Source organism: Melospiza georgiana, chromosome 6 (assembly GCF_028018845.1).
Source record: "Melospiza georgiana isolate bMelGeo1 chromosome 6, bMelGeo1.pri, whole genome shotgun sequence".
NCBI lineage: Eukaryota > Metazoa > Chordata > Aves > Passeriformes > Passerellidae > Melospiza > Melospiza georgiana.
In genome coordinates, this window is record NC_080435.1 from 47,903,217 (window position 1) to 47,924,261 (window position 21,045).

A 21,045-nucleotide genomic window follows, 5' to 3' on the forward strand; every position below is an offset into this window, starting at 1 on the left:
GGTTGTTTTTGTATCGGTAAAAGCCCTGGCTGGGGCGAGTTAATAGCCCTTCTCTCAGACAGTAAAGGGTGCGGTACCTCCCGAACAGCGAGGAGAAAAGACTTTGGAGGGGAGGGCTATGCAAAATAACTCTAAGGACCAGCATGCTGTGTGGGACCCCTACTCCAAACGTGCAGGAAGAACCCCAAACACAACGAGCCACCTAAGAGCTGAGAGACTGGAGTGATGTCTGGACGTGAGGAGCCGAGTGCTGAGCCTGCAGACACCTTCGGAGTCCCTCTCGCCCTGGCCACGGGAGTCGTCCCGACGCCGGGAAGCGGCGGGAAGGGGCCAGGAAAAACAACAACAAAGGGATCATCGCGCCCTAAAAGCTTCCACGAGGACTTGATCCCCAGCTCTGCCCCTCGTGGACAAAGCTGCACATATCCTCCTCCTCTGAGACGACAGGAGACTGCAGCCCCGCCGAGCTGCCCAATCCTGAGCTGATCACTTTTATTAAAAGCATTAAAAGGAGAGAAACTCTCCTGGCCCTGTTCATTTCATAGAACTGTTTCTACATTAAACATTTAACTTATTTATTAAAAATGGGAGAAAAAACAAGGAAAATACCTACATTTTCTGAGTACTTCAAATAAAAACAGAAATTTGCATTTATTAATATGGACGGCAACTTTTTAACAGACTACTGAACTTCTTAATAGACTACTGAACTGTTTGTTTCCAGCATTATTCTCTGCAGACAGATTTTCAAATGCAAATCAGCATGACATTATTCTAGTGATCGCTTTAAACATTTACCTATAGGCTATTAACTGCTCTTGATGCTTTTCAAAGCTTCCACTATCTCAAACAGAGGAGAGAGGCCAGTCTTGCCAATTTATCTGTTTTCAGTTCTGGAGAGCTGCAATTCAAAATCTGTTGCTGTGCACTTTCTAAATACTCAACAGAGACACAGAGTCTTCTCTTAAGAACAAAAAAGCTCAAACCAACACTGACAAAATAATAGAGGAAAACTGACTGTCAGAAAATAATGCACAGGACTTGCAAAAATCTCTTCAGAGATATGAGGAAACTGTGGAAAACATGAATTAGTAAAAAAATGCACAGATGCCTGGGCAGCAGAGTGTATCAGCTTTAATGACATCTTAATTTTAGCATCTGCTTGGAATCTGATGTCAAATTCAGAGAAACACTGCTGAGTGGAGCAGTAGAAGGTGCTGTTGTTTTTATTCTTGAAATTCAGCAAAAAAGCCCCTGGGAGAAGTAATGCCTCATTTATAACAGCAGCCTATACTCAGAATGGTGCTAAACCCCACATATTGTTCTGCTTATAGAGCAGCAACCACTTTCTCTATAAATGGTATCAAAGCTTTCCTTTTAGAAGTTTTAATGACTGAGGAAGCTTAAGATCTATAAAGTACACTAGACACAATCACAAAGCATGGCCTCAAAACAGGATATAAAGACACTGGTTTCCTACAAAAATATGAGATCTTTACATGAGGGTGAGGAAACTGGGCTTCTTATCTGGGTGTTTCCTAAGAACAAAACTTCCCCTTTCCCTACTTTGTTTCTGACCCCAGCTTTTGGGCCATGACTGCTAGGGTTCTTGGAAATGTTTCTGTATTTATTTACATAAGTGGTAAACTGCTTAAAAGACTCATTCTTAAAAAAAAGGAATAATCTATACACATGTAATTGTGAAACCAGATTTCTTTCGCTTAGTTTCTGAAATTACTAAGAACAAACTTCAAAAGGCAGAGTGGGGAGAGCTAGATGTTTGTTAAGAACAGAAAGAGAGTGCAGAGAGAGATTTAGAGTGATTTAGAGAAATCCCACATACTGCAGCCCAGAATTAAGAGAAGTTGTAATGCTTGGAAGGGAAGAAAAAGCCCAAACAAGAACTGAGAAATGAACTAACATCAGTGAATATACTGATTAAACTATTTTGTTTCAATAGTTAATACCCAACAAGTACTACTCACAAACAACACTGATTCAATGACTATACCTGGCTGTAGTGGTAAAACACATGTTAAAATATATACATGCTGCATATACATTGATTCTTAAAACATTAGGGTGATGACACAGGGATGGAGCTATCTCCTACTATCAGATTAATCAAAAAAGTTATGTTAAGTAGCAAGACCTGAAAATGCTCTAAAAAGTACCCAAAACTTAGATTAGGTCTGTATTAAATTTCTGGAGGAAGGAGAAAGTTTTTAAATTGAAAAATGCAAGATTTGGGAGAGCTGGCTATAACAGTAGTTTTTACTTTCTATCTACTATTGTTCAAACTCTCAGAACAGCCTGTAAGTTTTGAACACAAACATTTAGATGAATTAGGTTGTCTCAATCTTACATTTATCAAACTTACCTGACATATTTTTTCCCATATTTCATCACAACCTGCTTTTTCTTGAAAGCTAAGTGCCAAATCATAATTTTCAGCTTCAGACCACACAATCAAGGTATCCTTTAAAGAGAGGAAGAGTATTTTCAGGCAATATATTTCAGATTTTATTAACCTAAATAGTGTTTAAAGAGTAAAATTTTAAATTAAAAACAGCCTGACACCTAATCATGACAGGACACTATTGCAATACAAATGTAACCATCACACTTCATAAAATTTTTATATGTTTATACAATTAAAAACATTCCTGCATTAATCAGAAGAAGTTCCAGAAATATATAAAAAGCCTTTGTTCTTATTTTATGTGACCATAACATTGTAAATCTCAAAAATTTTGACCTAGAAAATGCACTTCTACCACAGTGCATTCTCTAATAAAATACAGTAACAAAAGCAACAGGTTTTGTGGGGTTTATGTTAGGCATTTCTTTAATGTTTCATTTGGACCACATAAAACTGTACTTCTTCTGTAGGATGAATGTTACAACTTTTTTTTTTTTTTCATTTTTGTAGGCCCCAGAAGACACTCTGCTAATGCACAGAACAGCTGTTTGAAATCTAGTCCCAAAATGGTTACAAACTTTAAAGAGGAGAAACACCACAGTTCCCTGCCTGGGACCACAGGCACCCACTACACTGAACCACGCCTGAGAGTTTTACTTATTCCAAACTACAATTCTGGAAGAAAAATACTTGAAACTACTTGTAGAAAAACTTCTAGAAACTACTTGAAACCATGCTTAGCTATGTTCACTTCCTAGACACCGAAGCTCTCATCAATTTACTAGGATAGTTCAAGAGTTTACCTGAGCCCTCCTACTGCATGCCAAACCAATAAATGGAAGTGGAAGCTGTGCTGCAAGCAGCAATGTCACACACACTGACAAGGGATTTGATGGAGTAGGTTACAGAGAGTCTACTAAGTAACTCTAAGAATAACTAAATAGAAAATAAAAATTAATAAAAGAAGAAAATAAAATCAGCATTGTGTTTATGTATTCAATCAAGTTTCATTGCTAGTCTTTTTTCTTCCTGTAACAGCTGAAATACAACCACAGTAAATACACACAGCTCCATGAAACTGCATCATTTCAGCCAAGTGCCAAACCATGCATTCACTCACTAGGACAAGAGACATGGGAATTTTTCTTATACATAAAATACAGAATTTCTACTTCATTAAGTACAGATTTTGCTTAGAGTGGTATTAAAATGAATACTGACAATAAAAAGAAACCTTACTTTTAGATTTTGATATGCACTTACTAGAAAACACCTTAAACTAAACTGTTATCTAAACAGCACAATCAGCCAGCTCCAATGGGACTGTCAAGCAATACAATATAATCAATTTGCCATTACCAGAGCAGCTACACTGCTTCAGAGGCACTAATGGCTTTACCTTGTAAATGGCAAATAGTTTACCTTTTCCTTTTCCAAAGGGCTGAGGAAGAGGTGGTACACAGAAGAAGGGAATTTAGGAAGACCACCTCCAAAATACAAAAGGAAGAAAAAAAAATCATAATTAATAGTTTATTCTCTACAAGACAGGCCATGGAGCAAATTCTCTGGTAATAACAGATTGACAGCACCTGGTACTGCTGACTCCAACAGAGCAAAAAATTTTGTTTGCAAAAATCTGAAAAGTGAAGATCTCAAAGTTTTTCCCTTTACCATCTTTAAAAACCACTATGTACCTTACTGCATGTTAAGTGTAGGTATCAGGTTCAAATTCTAATACATTTATCTCTCCAACTGTATTTCTACTGCAGTCATTTTCAAGGCCACTCTCTCCTTAGCTTCACACTGAGTAGTGCTTAATTAATTAAAAAAACCAAAGCAACTCTAAGATCAAATTTTAAGTAGACCCTAGCAGAACTTGCAACATTCCCATCTAATTACATTTCCATCCACGCGAGAGTAGTTTGATTTCTAAGTAAGTCATTTCCAAAAGACCAAAATGTATTTTCTTCTTGATAAAGAGCACAACTAACAAATGGGGAAATGACTACAAGAACACTATTAAGGGCAGTGCTATTTACATTAACTGCTTAAGTTTAATAAACATAAGCTCTGAGTCTCTGAATAAAATCCAGCAACAGATCAAGACAGAGAAAGGAAGGCAGGCAGAGAAAAATAAAAGAGAAGACAGAATTTAAACCTGCTTTTGAAAATTACAGTCACAGATATAGAAAAGTGTATTTGGCCACAGCATAGCAATTTTTCTCTTTGACCATCTACTACTAAACATGGAAGCTCACACCTCCATATAGTCCCATTTTTTTAGTTATTTCTTCTTTGAAAAACAAAACAAAACACTGCTTAAAGAAATCATTTGAGCAGCAGAACAATCATCTTTCAGTTTGTTTTATCAGTATTAGAAAAGTGGTTTCCAATTGCCAACATTAAAATTTGAAATTATTAGCATCTGTTGTCTTAGCACAGATGGGTTTCATATACTATGGTTCCTCAACAGAAATCAACTAACTGCTGCTCTCTGGATCTTTAGTAAACTGTATTTGTTTGTACAACCTTTCTTAAATGGAAGGGCTTTTAAAAAGAGAACATGAAACAAAAAGCACTTCACTCTGTTGTGCAATATACAGTTTTGTCTAACTTTAAATTCACTGTTCAATGCAGACAGTTGTGACTATAACTTCATTTCAATCCTACAAAGCTTATAATCATCAAAAAGAACAGTACAAGACTTATACATGTATGAAGAAATGACTGAAGGAAATTCCAGATGAAGTTAAAGATAGAAGAATCACATCAATAACAGTCTACTTTCTGCTTATTTCATTGAAAGAAATCTTTGTACATGCTTGATCTGACATTTCTTCAGTGTAAGTTGAGTCCACTAACTACTCTGCATCTCTCAGCTATGGAACTGGAGTTTCTGTTGCTTCCCAATGTCAAATACTACTTCTTGAAACTTCCAGAAAGCAACTGAAATTTCTTAAGACTGCCTCCTCCATTCAAAGAGAAAACAGGAGTTAAGGACAAATATGCTTAGTAACAGTGGCTACAGGCTAAAGAGGTAAGGAGATAAGTCTTGCACATTTCATCTTGATGAGCATAAAATCTTCATTTCATTTGATTCACAATAGCAGTTCTGGCTCAGAGAGAGCAAAGACATCTTTGTTGTTGCCTTTCATATAAAATATTAGCATCTACACGCAAGGAACTGGATGGGATAATTCAAACATCTACAAATTGCTCTTATCTTGTTCTTTATGGAAACAATTAAAATGTGAAAAAGGAGTATTAAATCATAGCTACACTGTGTTAACTGTCACAAACCTGGACAAAGGTTTTATTATTGAAGGATCTTATACTGAGTTCTCTGACAACCTCAGCATTCTAGCTCCTCATATTTTCAAGATGCATCACAGTTCTTGGCAAGATCTTTTTTAAATAGGGTGATAATCAGCAGCTATTTATGTAGAGTTCATGGTCTTAGTCAAAGATTGAAAAATCATTTTCTGCTTTGCAAAAAAATATCTTGGCAGTAGTGCCAGTTGGAGGTGTCATCGCTAACTTAGTCCATACAAAATTTGCTGTCTCCTTAAAACCATTTACATGAATTTGTTTTCTGTTACAATAGTGCTCATTATGATTGAGCATATAAAGTGAGAAATTTAAAAATTTAACCAAAATTTCTGAGTATGGCTTCCTTTTAGGAGACCTATGTACTTAACACTCCCTTAAGAAGGTATCAATCATTTCTATGGGTGTAGGATAGCTTTGGACACTCCAGTTCTTATAAGGACACAGCCTGAGGCAAAAATTCAGAATACAATCGGTGATTCCTGGGCTGCTTCTCTCTGCTGGCTACATCAAGCCCCCATGAAGCAAGTTCTGGTTAGTTAGAGGTTCTCCAGAGGCACTGCTGTGTGCTGTAGTTTCATCTGAGACATCATGCCTCAGAAGCTAACCTGCAATAAAAACAGCAGCAGATGCACTGAAGAAGGACAGGGTTCAGTATCTACCATATGCCTCTTCATTTTTTTGAAACTATTGCCAAAAGGCTTCTGACTTACCTCAAGATTAAAAAGGTCTTGATACATACTATCAGTCTAAAGTTCTTGCCACAGCACTCACTAAAGGTCAACTTTTACTAGACATTAAATCAGTTCTATTTAACCATTAGAAAGCTGATTAGTAGGTGTCTTGTACAGCACTCACACAAATCTCCAAAGCAGGCTCTGGGATTTCATAATGAAGAATTTCAGAGCAACCAGCATTCAGGATTTGACTCTGCTATGATTAAATTAACAAAACTGTTGCTGTTTGACAATGGACTCTCACTATTGTTCATCTCCAGGGACAAGTCTTCTCCGTAGCTCCAAAAGAGTCACTTGGCAGCTCTATGAGATTTAATCTACAGAAGTAGATATGCCCTAAATTTGGTTAAGTATTTTGTAAATTTTTACTTTTAGCCTTAAAAAGCAAATGAATCTCTTCCTATTAACCCTCACATGGTCCAGGCTTATGGCACCTTCCTGGCCCACAGAAGGTTCAACACAGCCAGGCTGTTTCTTCCCCTACTGGACTGCCTGTCACAGACACTTCCCTGGACATGCCAACCCATCTTTCAGCATCCTGCAATCTAAATACTTCCAATCAAAAGTACAGCTTCATAACTTCAGGTTTCTCTTTATGAAATAAACTTATTTGCACTACCCAGGCATTTTAAGTCAAATAGAGCTAGTGTGGCAGGTCATGGCAGAATCTTCAGGCTAAAAAAACCCATCCAAGTAATGTAATATAAAGTTTCAATTCTGCATTTGGTTTCATGCACTTTTTCACCTAGAAGCTGGTTATCTGGACTTGCTAACAATTTACTCAAAAAACCTGATTAAGATGTCAAAGGCATACACAGATTGAGGTCCATTAGCTTCTGTGAAAGCTCAACAGTCATACACAACTTTTCAGTTAGTGATTTCATAGCTGTATTGCCATGAATCACAAGGAATAAAATCAGTTTACTAGTTCTGCAGGAGAAACTTTCTGGCCATATTTAGTGTCCTGGGGTGATTTTATGATGCTGAATTGTACCCTCATTCATCTGTTAAAGCCAGAAGTAAGTTTTGCACCCTTAAAACTAGATCTGAGAGTGAAGGGCGGAAGGAGAAGAAGCAGTGGAATGTCTGAGGTAATTGTATTCAAAACCCAGAGATAAGAGCTTCAGCTTTTCTCTCTCACAGACTGTGTTGTCTGCAGCACAGAGAAGTAGGAGAGAGTTCTCCTTTGTTTTTTAGTTAGTTTTTAGCTAGCTGAGGCAGAGATGTTCCCCAGACTGGCTTTTCTTTTTCCTGGATCAGCCTGGCTCTGGACTGAAAACCCAGAAGAACACCAGGAGCTCATGCCTGGGCCGTGGCATTATCCCACACAGGTGGGACAGGTAAGGGACTGAGTGAGCTGAGCTACACCCCATGACAAGGGCTTGCTCAATTTCTCATCTCTTCAGAACAGTGAGAGGTTTTATTGTTTAATATTATTCATTTTTTTAATGCTTGTGAATACATTGCTTGTTAAATAAATACAAAAGCAGAATAATCTGAATACACAGGAAAACAAATAAAGGAAAATAATCCTATGTTAATTTAAAATAGATGAACCCCACCCCAAACCCAAGAGCAGCCCACCCTGCCCCTTGTTTACTCCCTTGCCCCACAAAGCCACACACTCTTCCATACTATCTTAGCTACAATATGTACAAATTTTATTGAAATAATTTCACTGTTGGCTTGCTTCTCATGACAGCAAGGGTATGAAGTTCATCTTCTCTGACTGAGCATTCAGTCAGTGCTCTTTTGGATAGTTGCAAAACTTGGCTTTTTTATCAGTAAGTCTGCTCTCCATTATTCAAGGATGGCCACCTCCAAGTTACATAGCTAGTAGATAGTACTCTGGATGAATTTTAGCTTTTTATGTTTGTGAGGAACTGGAAAAGAGACTGCAAAAGCAAATGACACAAGAGACACCTCTAGGGCAGAGGCAAGACTCTGCAGGTGGAAGCTGTAAATAACTCAAGTCTTCTTTGTATCAGGCACAGAAAGGGATGCAATATGTACTTCATCACTGTTACAGGGTGTACATGGATGCATCTAAAACAGCTGAGGACACAAGTCTTCACTGTTCTATTTTTAAAGCATTGCCAAAGCATACTGAAAAGCTCTACCCCCCCCCCCCCCCCCCCCATCAGGCTTCTCCCTAGGTAAATGCTATGTATATAGAGAGGTTTTTAATCATTTAGAGCTGCTATAGGAAAAGGTGTCCTAATATACTAGTGCAATTATTCATTTTCTGAATAAGGATCACATGTTTAAGAACAGCATCTTTGTCATTAACATTCTGAAATTTCAAAGCCTTAAACCCCCAAACCTACAATTAAATATCTTCTACCTTTACTAGAGTATTAAGAAAACAACCAACAACAGAAGAAAAAACTAAGTATTCCATGTGTGACCCAGCAATGCTTTGTATAATTAAATTCCCCTTACTAAAGAAAATTTGCTTTTAAGGTGAATGCTACCACTTACCCAATAATCAAATCCAGTAATATTCCATAGCAAAGTTACTGGACCATTATTGTAACATTTTAAAATAAAAATGCCACAAAATTTAATACAGAGCTGTAAGCAAGAAAACAGATCAGGTGCTCATGTGGCTTACTGTGCAAACTTTGCTTTTTCTGAAGAAGTTTCTGCCTATAAATAGTACTTTAACATAAGAATCTAAGAATATACATAAGAATATAAGAATATCAAGTCCTCTTTTTGAGCCACGGGACATTAGTTTCTCAAGTTGTTTTCTTTCTAGCTTTTTTTCCTCATTTGGCTTACTTTCTTCTAGTTCTAGATAAACAGTGATGAGTTTGCCAGGAAGTGCATGGTTCAGAGCATCAATGAACTTCCACTGGTAGCAATTCTATGTTGCAGAATCAGATACACAGACCTATATCTCTTTCTGAACACAGCAGAAAACAACTCTTTATTGTGACAGACTAATTAATTTGACTACTGAAAAGGTAGTCAAAAGACTGTCAATGAATGTCATGCTTTAATGATTTATTTCAAAGCTCCAGGTGGCAGGTAGGTCTGGAAGACTGAGAAGCAGACTGTGCACACTGAAGCATCACAGGCTGAAGTATGAAAAGTGAGTCCCTGTGCAGAACTCAAGATCTCCCAAGTAATCTTTCCCTCCAAAGGCAGAAAGCTGTACTTACCACCACAAAGGGCAGTCACTGCTTTTAACACTCAACACCAAGAAATATAAAGCAGACAATTGGGACAAAATCATACTAACAAGCTTCACAGGTATAGTTTTTGTTGGGGCTTTTTTTGGTAGTTTGGTTGGTTTTGTTAGCTTTAGTTTCCAAGGGAAGAGAGGCAGCAAGGTAAACTTGTCCTCAGGTCTTCACACTAGTATTTTTTGATAAATAATTGTCTAAGCTATGCAGTTATTAAAACACACATATGTAAACCAAGAGATTGCATAATTTGTGATATCAACAATTAACAAGACCATCTACTTCACACTAGCATTAACAGATCAGCATAGGCAGAAGGTTCTTTCACCAGTGGAAGGACTCCACAGTTTATCACAAAGGTATCTACAGGCTTCTTTTGTTGAAGGATCCAAAGCAGCTGGCATAGCAATGTTCCCCAAGAGCTTAGTACACATTATCTCTCTCTGCTTCCAACCACAGATTGTTTCAGTCAGTCCAATAAGACTGTTTCTTCTTCAGCCCAGACCAAAGTCAGAACCCATCTATTTATTCCATTAGATATTCAAAGTGTCCACAAACGGCATGCTGTGTCACAGCAGAAAAGGATGCTGCTATGTACCCCTTAAAACAGGTTCATCCTCACAACAAAATTCTGAGATAAAAGCCTTCTAAGATCATAACACTACACAGCAACTTTGTAGTTTAAAGCCTTAGATTTCTGGGAGATTTTTCTTGAAATTTTCTATGTGCAACCAACAACAGCAGGCAAGCTCAAAAGCAAGTCTTTTATTTCGGGCTGCAGCTTCACTAGTAGTGAGGTGACCTAAGTGACCTTCTGCAGTCAAAAAGAAATATCTCACTCACTCTTCCATCTCAGCTCCACAAATGGACCTTGTGTAAGGTGGTTTGAAAGTTCTGCCAGCATAGAGAGTTACCAGTTTTTGAAAAAGGATTTAAAGTACCAAGCTGATTTTCTTGTGGCTTTAATAAGTTTAAGCCATTCAGCATTCTAGAAGCAGAGCTGGAAAAAAAACTATTCTTTCTTTCAGCTGCTAAGCTCCAAGCTTAGCTCATGTGGAATCAGGTTTAAACTCTGAACTTGCCTTCTACTAAGGGAAAGGATAAGTAGGCCTCACATGAAAGAAAACATGCTACAGAGCAGATTTAATACACCAAGAAACATTTGGTATTTCTAAGGCTCGGAGTGGAGCCCCATACTCAATTTATATTAGAAACTGGTTTGGTTAAATATGAACAATCCATCTGCAAATATAAATCTCTGTCTATGCAGCATTTGAAAGCTTTAAAACCAGCACTTCTCCTTCTCCAGCACAGAGAATGTGCAGTGCTGCTCTAATGGGACAGACTCACGTTAATTGTTTTTATTTCTCTAGCCATGTTTTCACAATGAGCAGTATGATTTGTGCAGCACTAGATTACAGTGTGTGTCAGACACAGAGCAGGAAATGCTGTTCCACTGACTGGCACGTGGAGTGGTTTGCACCAATCTCCCAATTTTATGTCTCCTTGAAGCAGGTTTCATGTCTGATGTGGCACAAAGCCTATTGATACAAAACTCACCCCTCAGCTCTTTTAACTGATTTAAGCCAGCAAAGCAAGCTTACACCAGATAATCACTTTATGCCACAGAGCTGTGAAATATTCAGTGTCACTTCAGGAGTTTTAAAACAAGTTTATCACAGAACCATGACCTCAAGCTAGTCAGGATTACAGCTAAAATTTAGTCTGCTCAGCATTTTCACTGGTCTTGTCCTTACATCCTGGAACTGACCCTCCAGACCCACACTGCCCTTATCAGTTGCTCAGTATCAGCTGCTTCTACAGTGCACTATGAATCTATCAAGAGACAGATACAGGTTAAATTTTCCAAGGAAGGGTATTTTTAGCCCATACCGGTTCTCCCCATTCAGTTCAAAATACAATTCTACAAACAGCTACAGTGATACAACTACTGGGACTGCCTGTGAACAAAACAGCAGTATGTCCATGCCTGTGAAAAACTATTAAAGGTGAAAGACTGAAAGGTGTTTTAATACATTAACTGTACCTGACAAGACTTTAACAAGTCTGAGCTGACCAAACTGGCAACAAAATACAACCTAGTTCAGCATTTTTAAATCTGTAAAGGCAATTCCCAGCACCCATGAAACAAGCACAGCAAATAAAGTCCAAAGCCTACACAGTTCACTTCTCATCCATCTCAGGAGCATTCTTTAGGGGCTCACAATGTATGGTTTAAATAACTGAAGCAATGTGCAAACTAAAGGTGAGAAGCTGCTTTTATGAACACAGAATGCTTTGGAGCAGTAGTAACCCATACCCACCTTCTAAGTAAAAGACAAACAAAAGGTTAACATGTAAATCATTTTAAAGCCTTCTAGTCTTTTCCTGACTAAAAATACATTTAAAGTTAAAGCATCTGAAATATAAAGAAGAAAAAAGCAAGATGATACTAAGTTTCAGATACTATAATCCTCAGGAACCTCAGCTACTTTGTGATTTTCCCAACTATGTTTTGACTGCCTCTCCCAAAGCAATTTATCTGTATAACTGTACCAAAAATGCAGAGAAATAACACATGATCATGTAATACACAAAAATGGTGCAAACTACTTTGCCTATTTCTGGCACAAGAACATAAAATATAATTTGCAATAGAGGCAGAAAAAAATGTAATATATTGCTACACTGTTGGTTGTATACTGTTAAAGACCCTGCCTTTAAACATGAGGAGAAGAAAAAGATGTTTACCTGTTGCTTCTGGTACGCAGTGTTCGGATTAATTTTGGACTCCAAAAGAAGAGAGCCTAGAAAAAAAAAGTTCCACTTATTTATACATGTGCTGAAAATTTACCCACCACAAAAACTTTCTGATCACTCTTTCCTTGAGCAACAATAAATCCCTTAACCCCTAAGAGATACTGTTCACACAGTACAGAATAATGAGGACTGAATTTTAAACCTTTATTATTCTGAGTAACAACTTTTCTACAGAAGATTTCTTAGACATGACAAAGCGTGCAAGCACATTAAAAGCATCACAATTGCATTCCAGAGATTACTTATGGCTCTTTTGTGTGAAAATTCTAATTGTGTGGTATTTGTTCTTAAAGGTTAGCCAAAACACTTATTTTTCTGGGAAGCTTATCTAGAAACTAATATTTAGAGCAGTAACCACTGTGACTGCTAATACCAGAAAATTTCACACAAACTCACAACAATGGTTTCACAGCAGGTTGTACTGATGTACAACACAGAACAGCAATTCCATTCTCAGGTCTGTGCCTTCTTTCCCTTCCTTTTGCACATTAGCATTCTTGTGTCACATTTAAACCATCTGAAGTGTTGATCTATGCAAAAACAACTTTTAAAACTGATTTTATTTTTGAACCAATCACTTCCCTCATCCACCTTGCTACTCAGCTGCACTAGTGCCAGTGCATGACTTAAATTCACATATCTGCAGAGCTTCACTCAGCTTACACGAAGAAATACTGATAAATTACCTTGCAATGTCAATCATATAATTAAAATGTAAGGCTGCAAGCACTCCTTTGAAGTGGCATTTCTCCATTTACTTACCTGGTTAAATTTAGGCTTTAAGAAATGTACAAACTTTAAGAAAAGTGTTAACTTCTCAGTTCCATCCATAGTTCAAAGGCAAATGTATTACTAAAATATGGGCTGCTCCCCATCTGTTCATTCCCTGGCCTGGACTGACAGCAGGGGCTGCCCTGACCCAGGTGCAGCACCTTGCACCTCCTGAGGGTCACAAGGTCCCACTCTGACCCCTTGGGCATGTCAGCCACACCACTGCAGCCTGGTGTCCCTGCAGAACTGCTGAGGGGGACTCCATCCCTCCGTGTCACACTCATGAAGGTGTCGGGCTGGGGGATGTGAGGGAAGAGACTGAAGAGCCACATCACACAACTTCACCTGCTCTAAGAGTGCTGTATCATTAAAGCATTACAGAAATACCAGAACATTCTGTTGTCTGATAAAGAAGGTTACTACTTGATGAATTTAAAAGCTTTACCAATGATTTTTACATCCCCCAGCTTACATAGTAAGTGATCATCAGATACAATTATTTTTTCCAAATGAATGTACCTGTGGAGGCTGCTTGTTTCCAGTTTCTAAGTCAGGTGTTCTACAAGAGGCAGCCTTGACTAATGTGAGAAGCTCCCACCCTGTCTCAACTGCTCTTGGAGTAAAAGCAACAGACAGTGGGAGCTCACAAACTCTACATAATTCAACAACAAAATTGAAATAAATACCCCTCAAGGGAAAACAACACACACAGGAAAAGCTCTCCTGCCTCAAGCCCAAATATACTATTCAGGGTTTGAGTTTTTCCAGTTTTCTGACACACATCAGCTCTGCTACCAAAGCAGCTTATTTGCTCAAGTGTAAGTGCATAACTAAAGAAAAAATATTCACAAACCATAGAACATAGAGAAGGAAAACATCTAAGATGAAGCTTACAGATGAATCCAATAAATTGCTCATACTTTGGCCATAGTCTCAAGCTTTGAATTCAGGGTTTGCCTAAAGAACATCTAAACCCAGCATTTCCTTTTTACAATCATCAGATATACACAGAATAAGTTGTGCTTTCAAAGTCTCAGCTTCTGGTACATGAAGACTTAGAATATTATTTGTGCTATTAAACTGGAAGACAAACTTTTAGAAAGTCTTTACTGTCTAGAAATAGTTAATATCAGCAAGTATGAACTAGAATCTTCTAGGAATCAAAAGTAATTGATAATTTCAACATCATATTTTAATGGCTGACCACAGACCTACAGACATGTAAACTCCAACATTAGAAGAATGTCATGTTTGGCAAAATACTATTTAAAAAAATTGAAAACAATTGAATGCAGACACTTCATTTTCTAGCTAGAAGAGAATGACTTCTTTACTAGACTTATCAAAAAAGAGCATTTCTTCTCTACTAAACCTGATGCTTGTAGGAAAGACAAATAAGTTTTTTAAGGATTGAATTGCTTCTCACTACCACATGATTCAACTTATTCCTCACCATTTTGGACAATAACTAGAAAAATACTGATCTGGTGACAGAAACATACTGAAAGTTTATTGTGCTCTATAACTAATAACTGCCCCAAATCTCTCCTTCTGGAGAATATGATGCTGCATTTGTGCAATAAGTTCCCCAAAAAGGGTTCAACAAGTCAAAGATCAGTGAATAATCTACCAGTTAGTACCCCTCCTGGTACGAGGCAATGTTCAGTCTTTGTTACTTGCATGTGGAAAGCAGGCAGGAGTAACAGATGTCTGAATTCTTTAGAAAAAGGTTACAGAAATGTAACACCACAAATAAACTTCCATTCAAAGACATTATCACTTATTTGAGAAGCTTTCGTCATAAGCATTACTTTTTATGTAGGTGTTTTTCCATTTGTACTATCCTAGAAAATGTTAAGACTATCCAGGCTAAATACACCAACATAAAAATAAAAATACACCCACAAAATTTCATTTTCATTTACCCAAAGACTCTATTCAAAGTTAGGTAAGAGCTGAACACTCACCTTAATGCACGCTATGTTTTGAGTAAATGCTCCAAAATTATGCAGATCTAGGGTTTGTGTGTTTTTAGTTACAGCTGTGAATGAGTTTATAAAGGTAACTGCAACATACTGAAGCCAAAAATTAAAAAAAAATCTGAAACCACCTGTAAAGAAGAAAACAGACTTGCAGAATTCTATTACTGGCACTGTAATGCAATTAGGCACAGCTGGGGGTTCTGTCAGTAGAAACCATTCTGTGCTGCACAAGGAATGTGTGTAGAGGGCAAGACTTGCCCAAAAGAGATTATTACATACACACATTCAATACTATTCTCAATTATATTTAGAGACATCAAAGATCCCAATTCAACAGTCTCAAACAGCAAATTTGCAGCTTTGTTTACAAACACAATATGGAAGAGGCCAGTTAATCTGGCACACTGCTCCTCTCCCACCAAACTGTTACATGGAGTCTTCCTCAAAAATAGAAGAAAAAGTGCTGCTTACTACCCCTCACCAGCATAAACATGTTTACATTTAAATGAAAGTTTCAAGTCAAGAGCTGTTTCTTGCAAGTTGCACACAGAGGTTTAAGTTCTGCAATCAATTCTGCTCCAACCCAATCACAGAAATCCTCAGAAACTCAAGAAATAGCTCAAACTGAGGCCCAAGAAAGTGTTCTACAATTCCAAGAGAATATTCCTGAGTCCAAGACACTTCTGGAATGCCACAACCAAATATTAAGGAATGGGGAGAACTAGGAGAAAAGAAACAGAAAAACCCCCAGTCATCTTTCCCCATGCTTTTTTCATTTTGATTTAAGATAAATACTGTGTTGCTTACCTAAAAACAAGCCAATAAAATCAGTCCCTCGAGCTTGAACAAGGTAAAAAAACCTGAAGCCAAGTTTTGTCAGAGCCTGCCAGCTGTACAGGTTCACTGAGAGCTGCACTACAGAAGCACAAAGGAGAGGTGCTTGCCTCTGGCAGAAGTCATTAACACACAGACTTCAGAAGCAGCAAACCACAAATGATCAGCTCCTAAAAGAGAGCTCACAAATGGCCTGCAATGGAGGGGTTAACTTTCACTTGTCAAAAAGTTTAGATACAGAACCAGTAAGTTTTAATTAAAGGTTTAATCTTTCAAGTTAACACAAATTACTTGAACAGAAATGTTCACTTTAGAGGTCACTTCAGTCATCTGGGCTCAGAATGAAAACAAGGTGATCTGAAACCATGCAGTAAACCTCAACAAGTACAAAGACAATTTAATAAGGTAGGCCACAAGAGCCTAAAATACCGTGTCAGAAACTGGTAAGAAATCTCTGTGATTACACAGAGACTCACATGGTAGGTGATAATTTGTAAGAAAATATTTCACTCTTGCTCTGCTGCAATTCAAGTAGAATACATGACAACTAGGAATCACACAGAGAAACTTTTCAGGGTTTTAAATAAAAAGTGAATAGCTATTATAGTGTAAAAAAATTACAATTTCATACTTCAAAGCATAATATACCTGATATGAAAGCAGTTTATGGTATTTCTGTTCTAAAACTGATTATTCCAGATTGTCTGCAATGACTCTTAACAGTTTAGTGCCTGGAAACATCAGACATGCAGCTAGCAACACAACTCACTCATCTACTCTAAATTATTTTCTTTTATGATGGTGTTAAACACCAGCACAAGTTGAAAAACCACTCCTACAAATAAAAACTCCTCTTACTCAGTTCTTACTCCTCCAGTTCCAAATGATAGCTGACACTGGATGTGGCACACTGATTGTACTTCCCTTATCTGCACACCCTGACTTGCAATAACATCCCAACCACGTGTAAAGCAGCCTACTACACCAAGTCACAGCTGCAGAATCCAGTCCCAGAAACCACGGCAACTCTGCTGTTGGTCTGGGCACAGCCAAAGCAGCCCTGGACAGGAGTGGGAATTTCCCACACACATCAGGAGCCACTGCTCGTGTCCCCAGGAGCTCCCCTGCTCAGGAAACCGAGCCTTCACCTTCAGGCCGATGCCCAGGATTTCTGTCAGCTTCCTGCAGAAAGGCAGTGAGAGCACGGCAGCGTGCACAGGAGCAATCTCTGCTCAAAGGCAAGGAAAAGCTGCTTTGGAAATGCAGGAAGGAAGAAGTTTCATTGTGGAAAGAGGAGGAGCTGACAGAGAAAGACAATACAAGAATGCAAAGGAAACATGGAGACAAATGGTGCACAGGGCAGTTCTACTACTCACTTCATACCACTTGTATGTCTTTGGGAAAAAGTTAAAAATCACAGTCAACTATTTCATTTAGTTTAAAAAGCCTGCAAGGAAACACAAATTGCACAGTGTGTAAAACACAGGTATGGCATTACCTTCTTCCAAATCATTTGCTCACATGTAAAAATGACTGTTTGCCTTCAAAATTAGCCCACAAACAACAGACAGTGGGAGTAAACAAATATAAATCAAATTTTATGAGGTGTCTACACACACAAGTTAGAAAAACTAGCCTATTAATAGAGTGCACATTTACTCAGGACTGATACTACCTACTATATTAAGAATTTAAACTGGGTATTATTCAATACTTTGAAGTAGAAAGTATGCAGCTTGAGAGAGGGCTAAAGTGTATATCCTACCAAATAAACATCTGTGTAGTAGGTGCAATTAGTAAGTTTGAGACAGTCCCTGCTTTGATTGGAGTATCTTAGCTATGCAAGATAAAGCAATGACTTAATTTTAGTTTTTAATACCATTTTGTATCTTCCTTCTTACAGACCTTCATTTATTTACAGGTGAGCTGGCAGTAACAGTCCAGCTCAGGTTCTGATCAGTCCTATGCACACATATCCCTCTGGAAGTTAATAAATGGATTTTAGTTTCAATGAGCTATTTCTTCACAAGGAGATTGGGAACTGCAGTTCTTTTGGTTTCTTTTTAGAAAAGAATTTTAAAAAAATAACAGAAAAATTTTAATACATAGGAGACATAACAGTTTTTAAACATGCTCCCAACAGCCATGGACAGTATCTACGACAAAACATCCTGTAAAAATGAGCCAAAAAATGTAGTGATAATTTTTTTAATTCCTTCCTCATGTTGAAATTAAACTAAATCTATTTCCATTTTGAATGTTTTCTCTTGCAATATGAAGGTACTCAAGGTTTAAATGCATCTTCCTCACTGTAAAATAAATAAAAATCAGGTGTCAGTTTAACCTTTCAAAGTATAATCAAAAACTACAAGATCTCTCCGGGAGCTTATCAGAAGCTCAATTACCAAAATCCTCGTAGATGACTGATTCTTCCATATCAGTTTATGATCTTTGCTGTAGGGATTACATACTGTACAGTTTATCATAACTTTCCCAAAAAAGTAAGGATTAATGATTCTCAAGTTGCTTCTCATCCTACTTCCTATGATAAAAAAGCTTAATAAATAAAATTACAAGGTTTGTTGACAGTCAAATGCTACAACTATACCTCTAATGAAGTAGTAAGTCATGCACTGACAGATTTTCAAAGCAGAATGGTACAAGGCCAATACTGTGAAGTACACATTTTAAAATCTCTGATCACAGCAGTCACGAACTCACTTAACCACCAGTCAGGACTAGCCCAAACATGTAGCTACAGGGCTAGATATTGCTGCTTAACACATACTACTGACATATGCTGCTAGAAACCATGAAAGAAGCTGATAATCCATCATTTTAAATTTATTTTCAGGGAGTCCTAGAACTGCTGAAGGGCTGAGCACTCCCATTCCATTAAAAAAAGGCATCTCTGAAAATGCTGTTCTGTCCATTGTATTGTCTTTACTACCATAACTGTACTTCGAGAACCGTTGATAGCTGTTAGAACGTCTTACATAATTCTAAAAGCTACCAAAGAAAAGGGCAGGTGGAAACACAAGGCTGTTAGCCATCCAACGACCTCCTGAAAACAAATACTAAAAACCAACATCTAAGTTTTGAACAACTTCCATGAGGGGATCGCTTCCAGAAAGATCCAGCGATCAGTTCTGAAACCAGACCGGTAGATATCCAAACCCATGCGAGACCTACAACGAGCCTGGAACGCATTTTGCATGCAACACTGTGTACCCAGTAAGTGCCTACTATGCTCGCACTCGATGGCAACCTTCTGTTTCTTCCACTTGGCCTAGCACGAATGAACCCTGGTTAGTGCCCGCTCGCTTTCAGGAATACCATTTGAATTATGCAGCAAAACATTAACGCAACAGACACAAAGCAACACCCAGTTCCTTTTCTGGGTAGGACGAGGAAAGCCCGTGCCTTCAGCCGTGCACACTTACCATCGCTCTCTGCCCTGACTAGCAGGGACATGCCCTTGAGCCTCTCCACGTAGCAAGAGGACACATGCCCCGTGCCTCGATCATCCCACTGGCGGTCCTCATTTAGCGTGTAAACCTTCACCCTCCGCCGCGTGTCCGTCATCCTGCCGCCTGCCGCAGCGCAGCCACCCCTCGGGCCGGCAATCGCTGCAGGAGCACCAGGCTGCTCGGGGGCCAGGCCCCCCTCAGCGGAGGGCAGCGGGAGAGAGGGCAGCAGCCCCACACGGGCACGCCAAGCAAGCTCTTCTTACTCCTCTTCAGTGCCCCAACGGGATCCTCATAATCGAGGGTAACAGGATCGGGGAAGAGGGAGAAACGAGAAGATGTGAAAAGGGAAGCTGCTCCTTCAGGTACAGTCAGACGCTGCACAAAAGGCGAGTAAGCCTAGGCAGGGAGAGCCGCAGAGAGGAGAGAGGCTCTTTGCAGGGCGAAGGGCAGGCGGGAGAGGCGGTGAAGAAGGGATCCCGGAGGAGAAGGGGATCCACGGTAGTGGAAGCGGCGGCGGACTGCAGCCGGCCCAGCGTGACAGGAGCAAGCGTTCCTGAAAGCCGGAGCCCTGCCGAGGAAAACAGGGGGAAGCTGGTGAGGCCGGAGGGAATCAGAGGAAGGGAGGCAGGCGGGAGAGGGGCCGCTCGCCCCGGCCTGTAGCCCGGCTCTATTGTGCGGCAGCTGCCCAGGCCCGAAGCCCCTCGCTCGCCGTCCGTCAGCGCGGGGCTCAAGGAGCCGCCCTCCTTCCCGCCCGGGCTGCCTGCGGCCTGCGGACACCGCCCGTCCAGCCACAGGGCGAACAGCCAGGCGAGCTCAGCGCCCCGTCTTCCCCATGGGCTCCGGTCGCAGGCGGCGGCTTCACTCCCAGCCTGACTCCGCCGCCATGTTCTTCTTCCTCCTCCTCCTCCTCCTCCTCCTGCCGGTGCTGCGGCGGCTCAGTCCCGACTCCCCAGCGCGCCTTGCGACGTGGCTACGCTTCCAGGCGTTCGGCGACCCGGCCGGCAGAGAAACGCTGTGCCCTGCGGAGGGAGGGGGCGATCGGCAGCGGCTGGTGCGGCCCGGCTCCCTCCGGCCCCGGCTCCGCCTCAGTCACTGCGCGGCCGCCATCTTGGTTTCACCTCTCACTGGAGGCGCGGGGTCTCCCAGCCAGCGGCAGCACGGGCCGCCCGCCGGCATTTAAAGGGCCAGCGGCCCGCGCGGGAAATGCGCGTGCGGCCGGGGCCGCGCCGTTACCGCGGGCCGGGCCGGGGCAGGCGGACCCCGGCTTTGAGGTTTTCTTGTCCTTTTTTTTTTTCTTCCCTCCTCACCTTGCCGACTGATCCCAGAGTTAAACAGCTTTTGGTTGAATTGGATCTCTGCAGTCATAGATGGGATCAAAGAATTCTAATATCAGAAGCTGTCGAGGCTCTGCTTCTGCCGCTGCTGCCAATATCTAACACGTGTCTGACAGATTTCCCTAAAATATGGGAAAGCACTGGGGCGTTTGGGACC

The 21,045-nt window shown here is 39.9% G+C and overlaps 1 protein-coding gene across 1 annotated transcript in view; it reads right to left on the minus strand.

Moving 5' to 3' along the window:
* The window catches only part of PPP4R3A (protein phosphatase 4 regulatory subunit 3A), a 42,205-nt gene extending 21,545 nt beyond the window's left edge, over positions 1-20,660 (minus strand). The window contains exons 1-3 of the mRNA XM_058027315.1: positions 19,528-20,660; positions 12,429-12,484; positions 2,381-2,479 (exon numbers count right to left, since the gene is read on the minus strand). Of these exons, the coding sequence (XP_057883298.1) occupies positions 2,381-2,479; positions 12,429-12,484; positions 19,528-19,669 (297 nt within the window). The 5' untranslated portion in view covers positions 19,670-20,660. The remainder of the gene's footprint in view (positions 1-2,380; positions 2,480-12,428; positions 12,485-19,527) is intronic.
* Between the last annotated feature and the right edge of the window lie 385 nt (positions 20,661-21,045).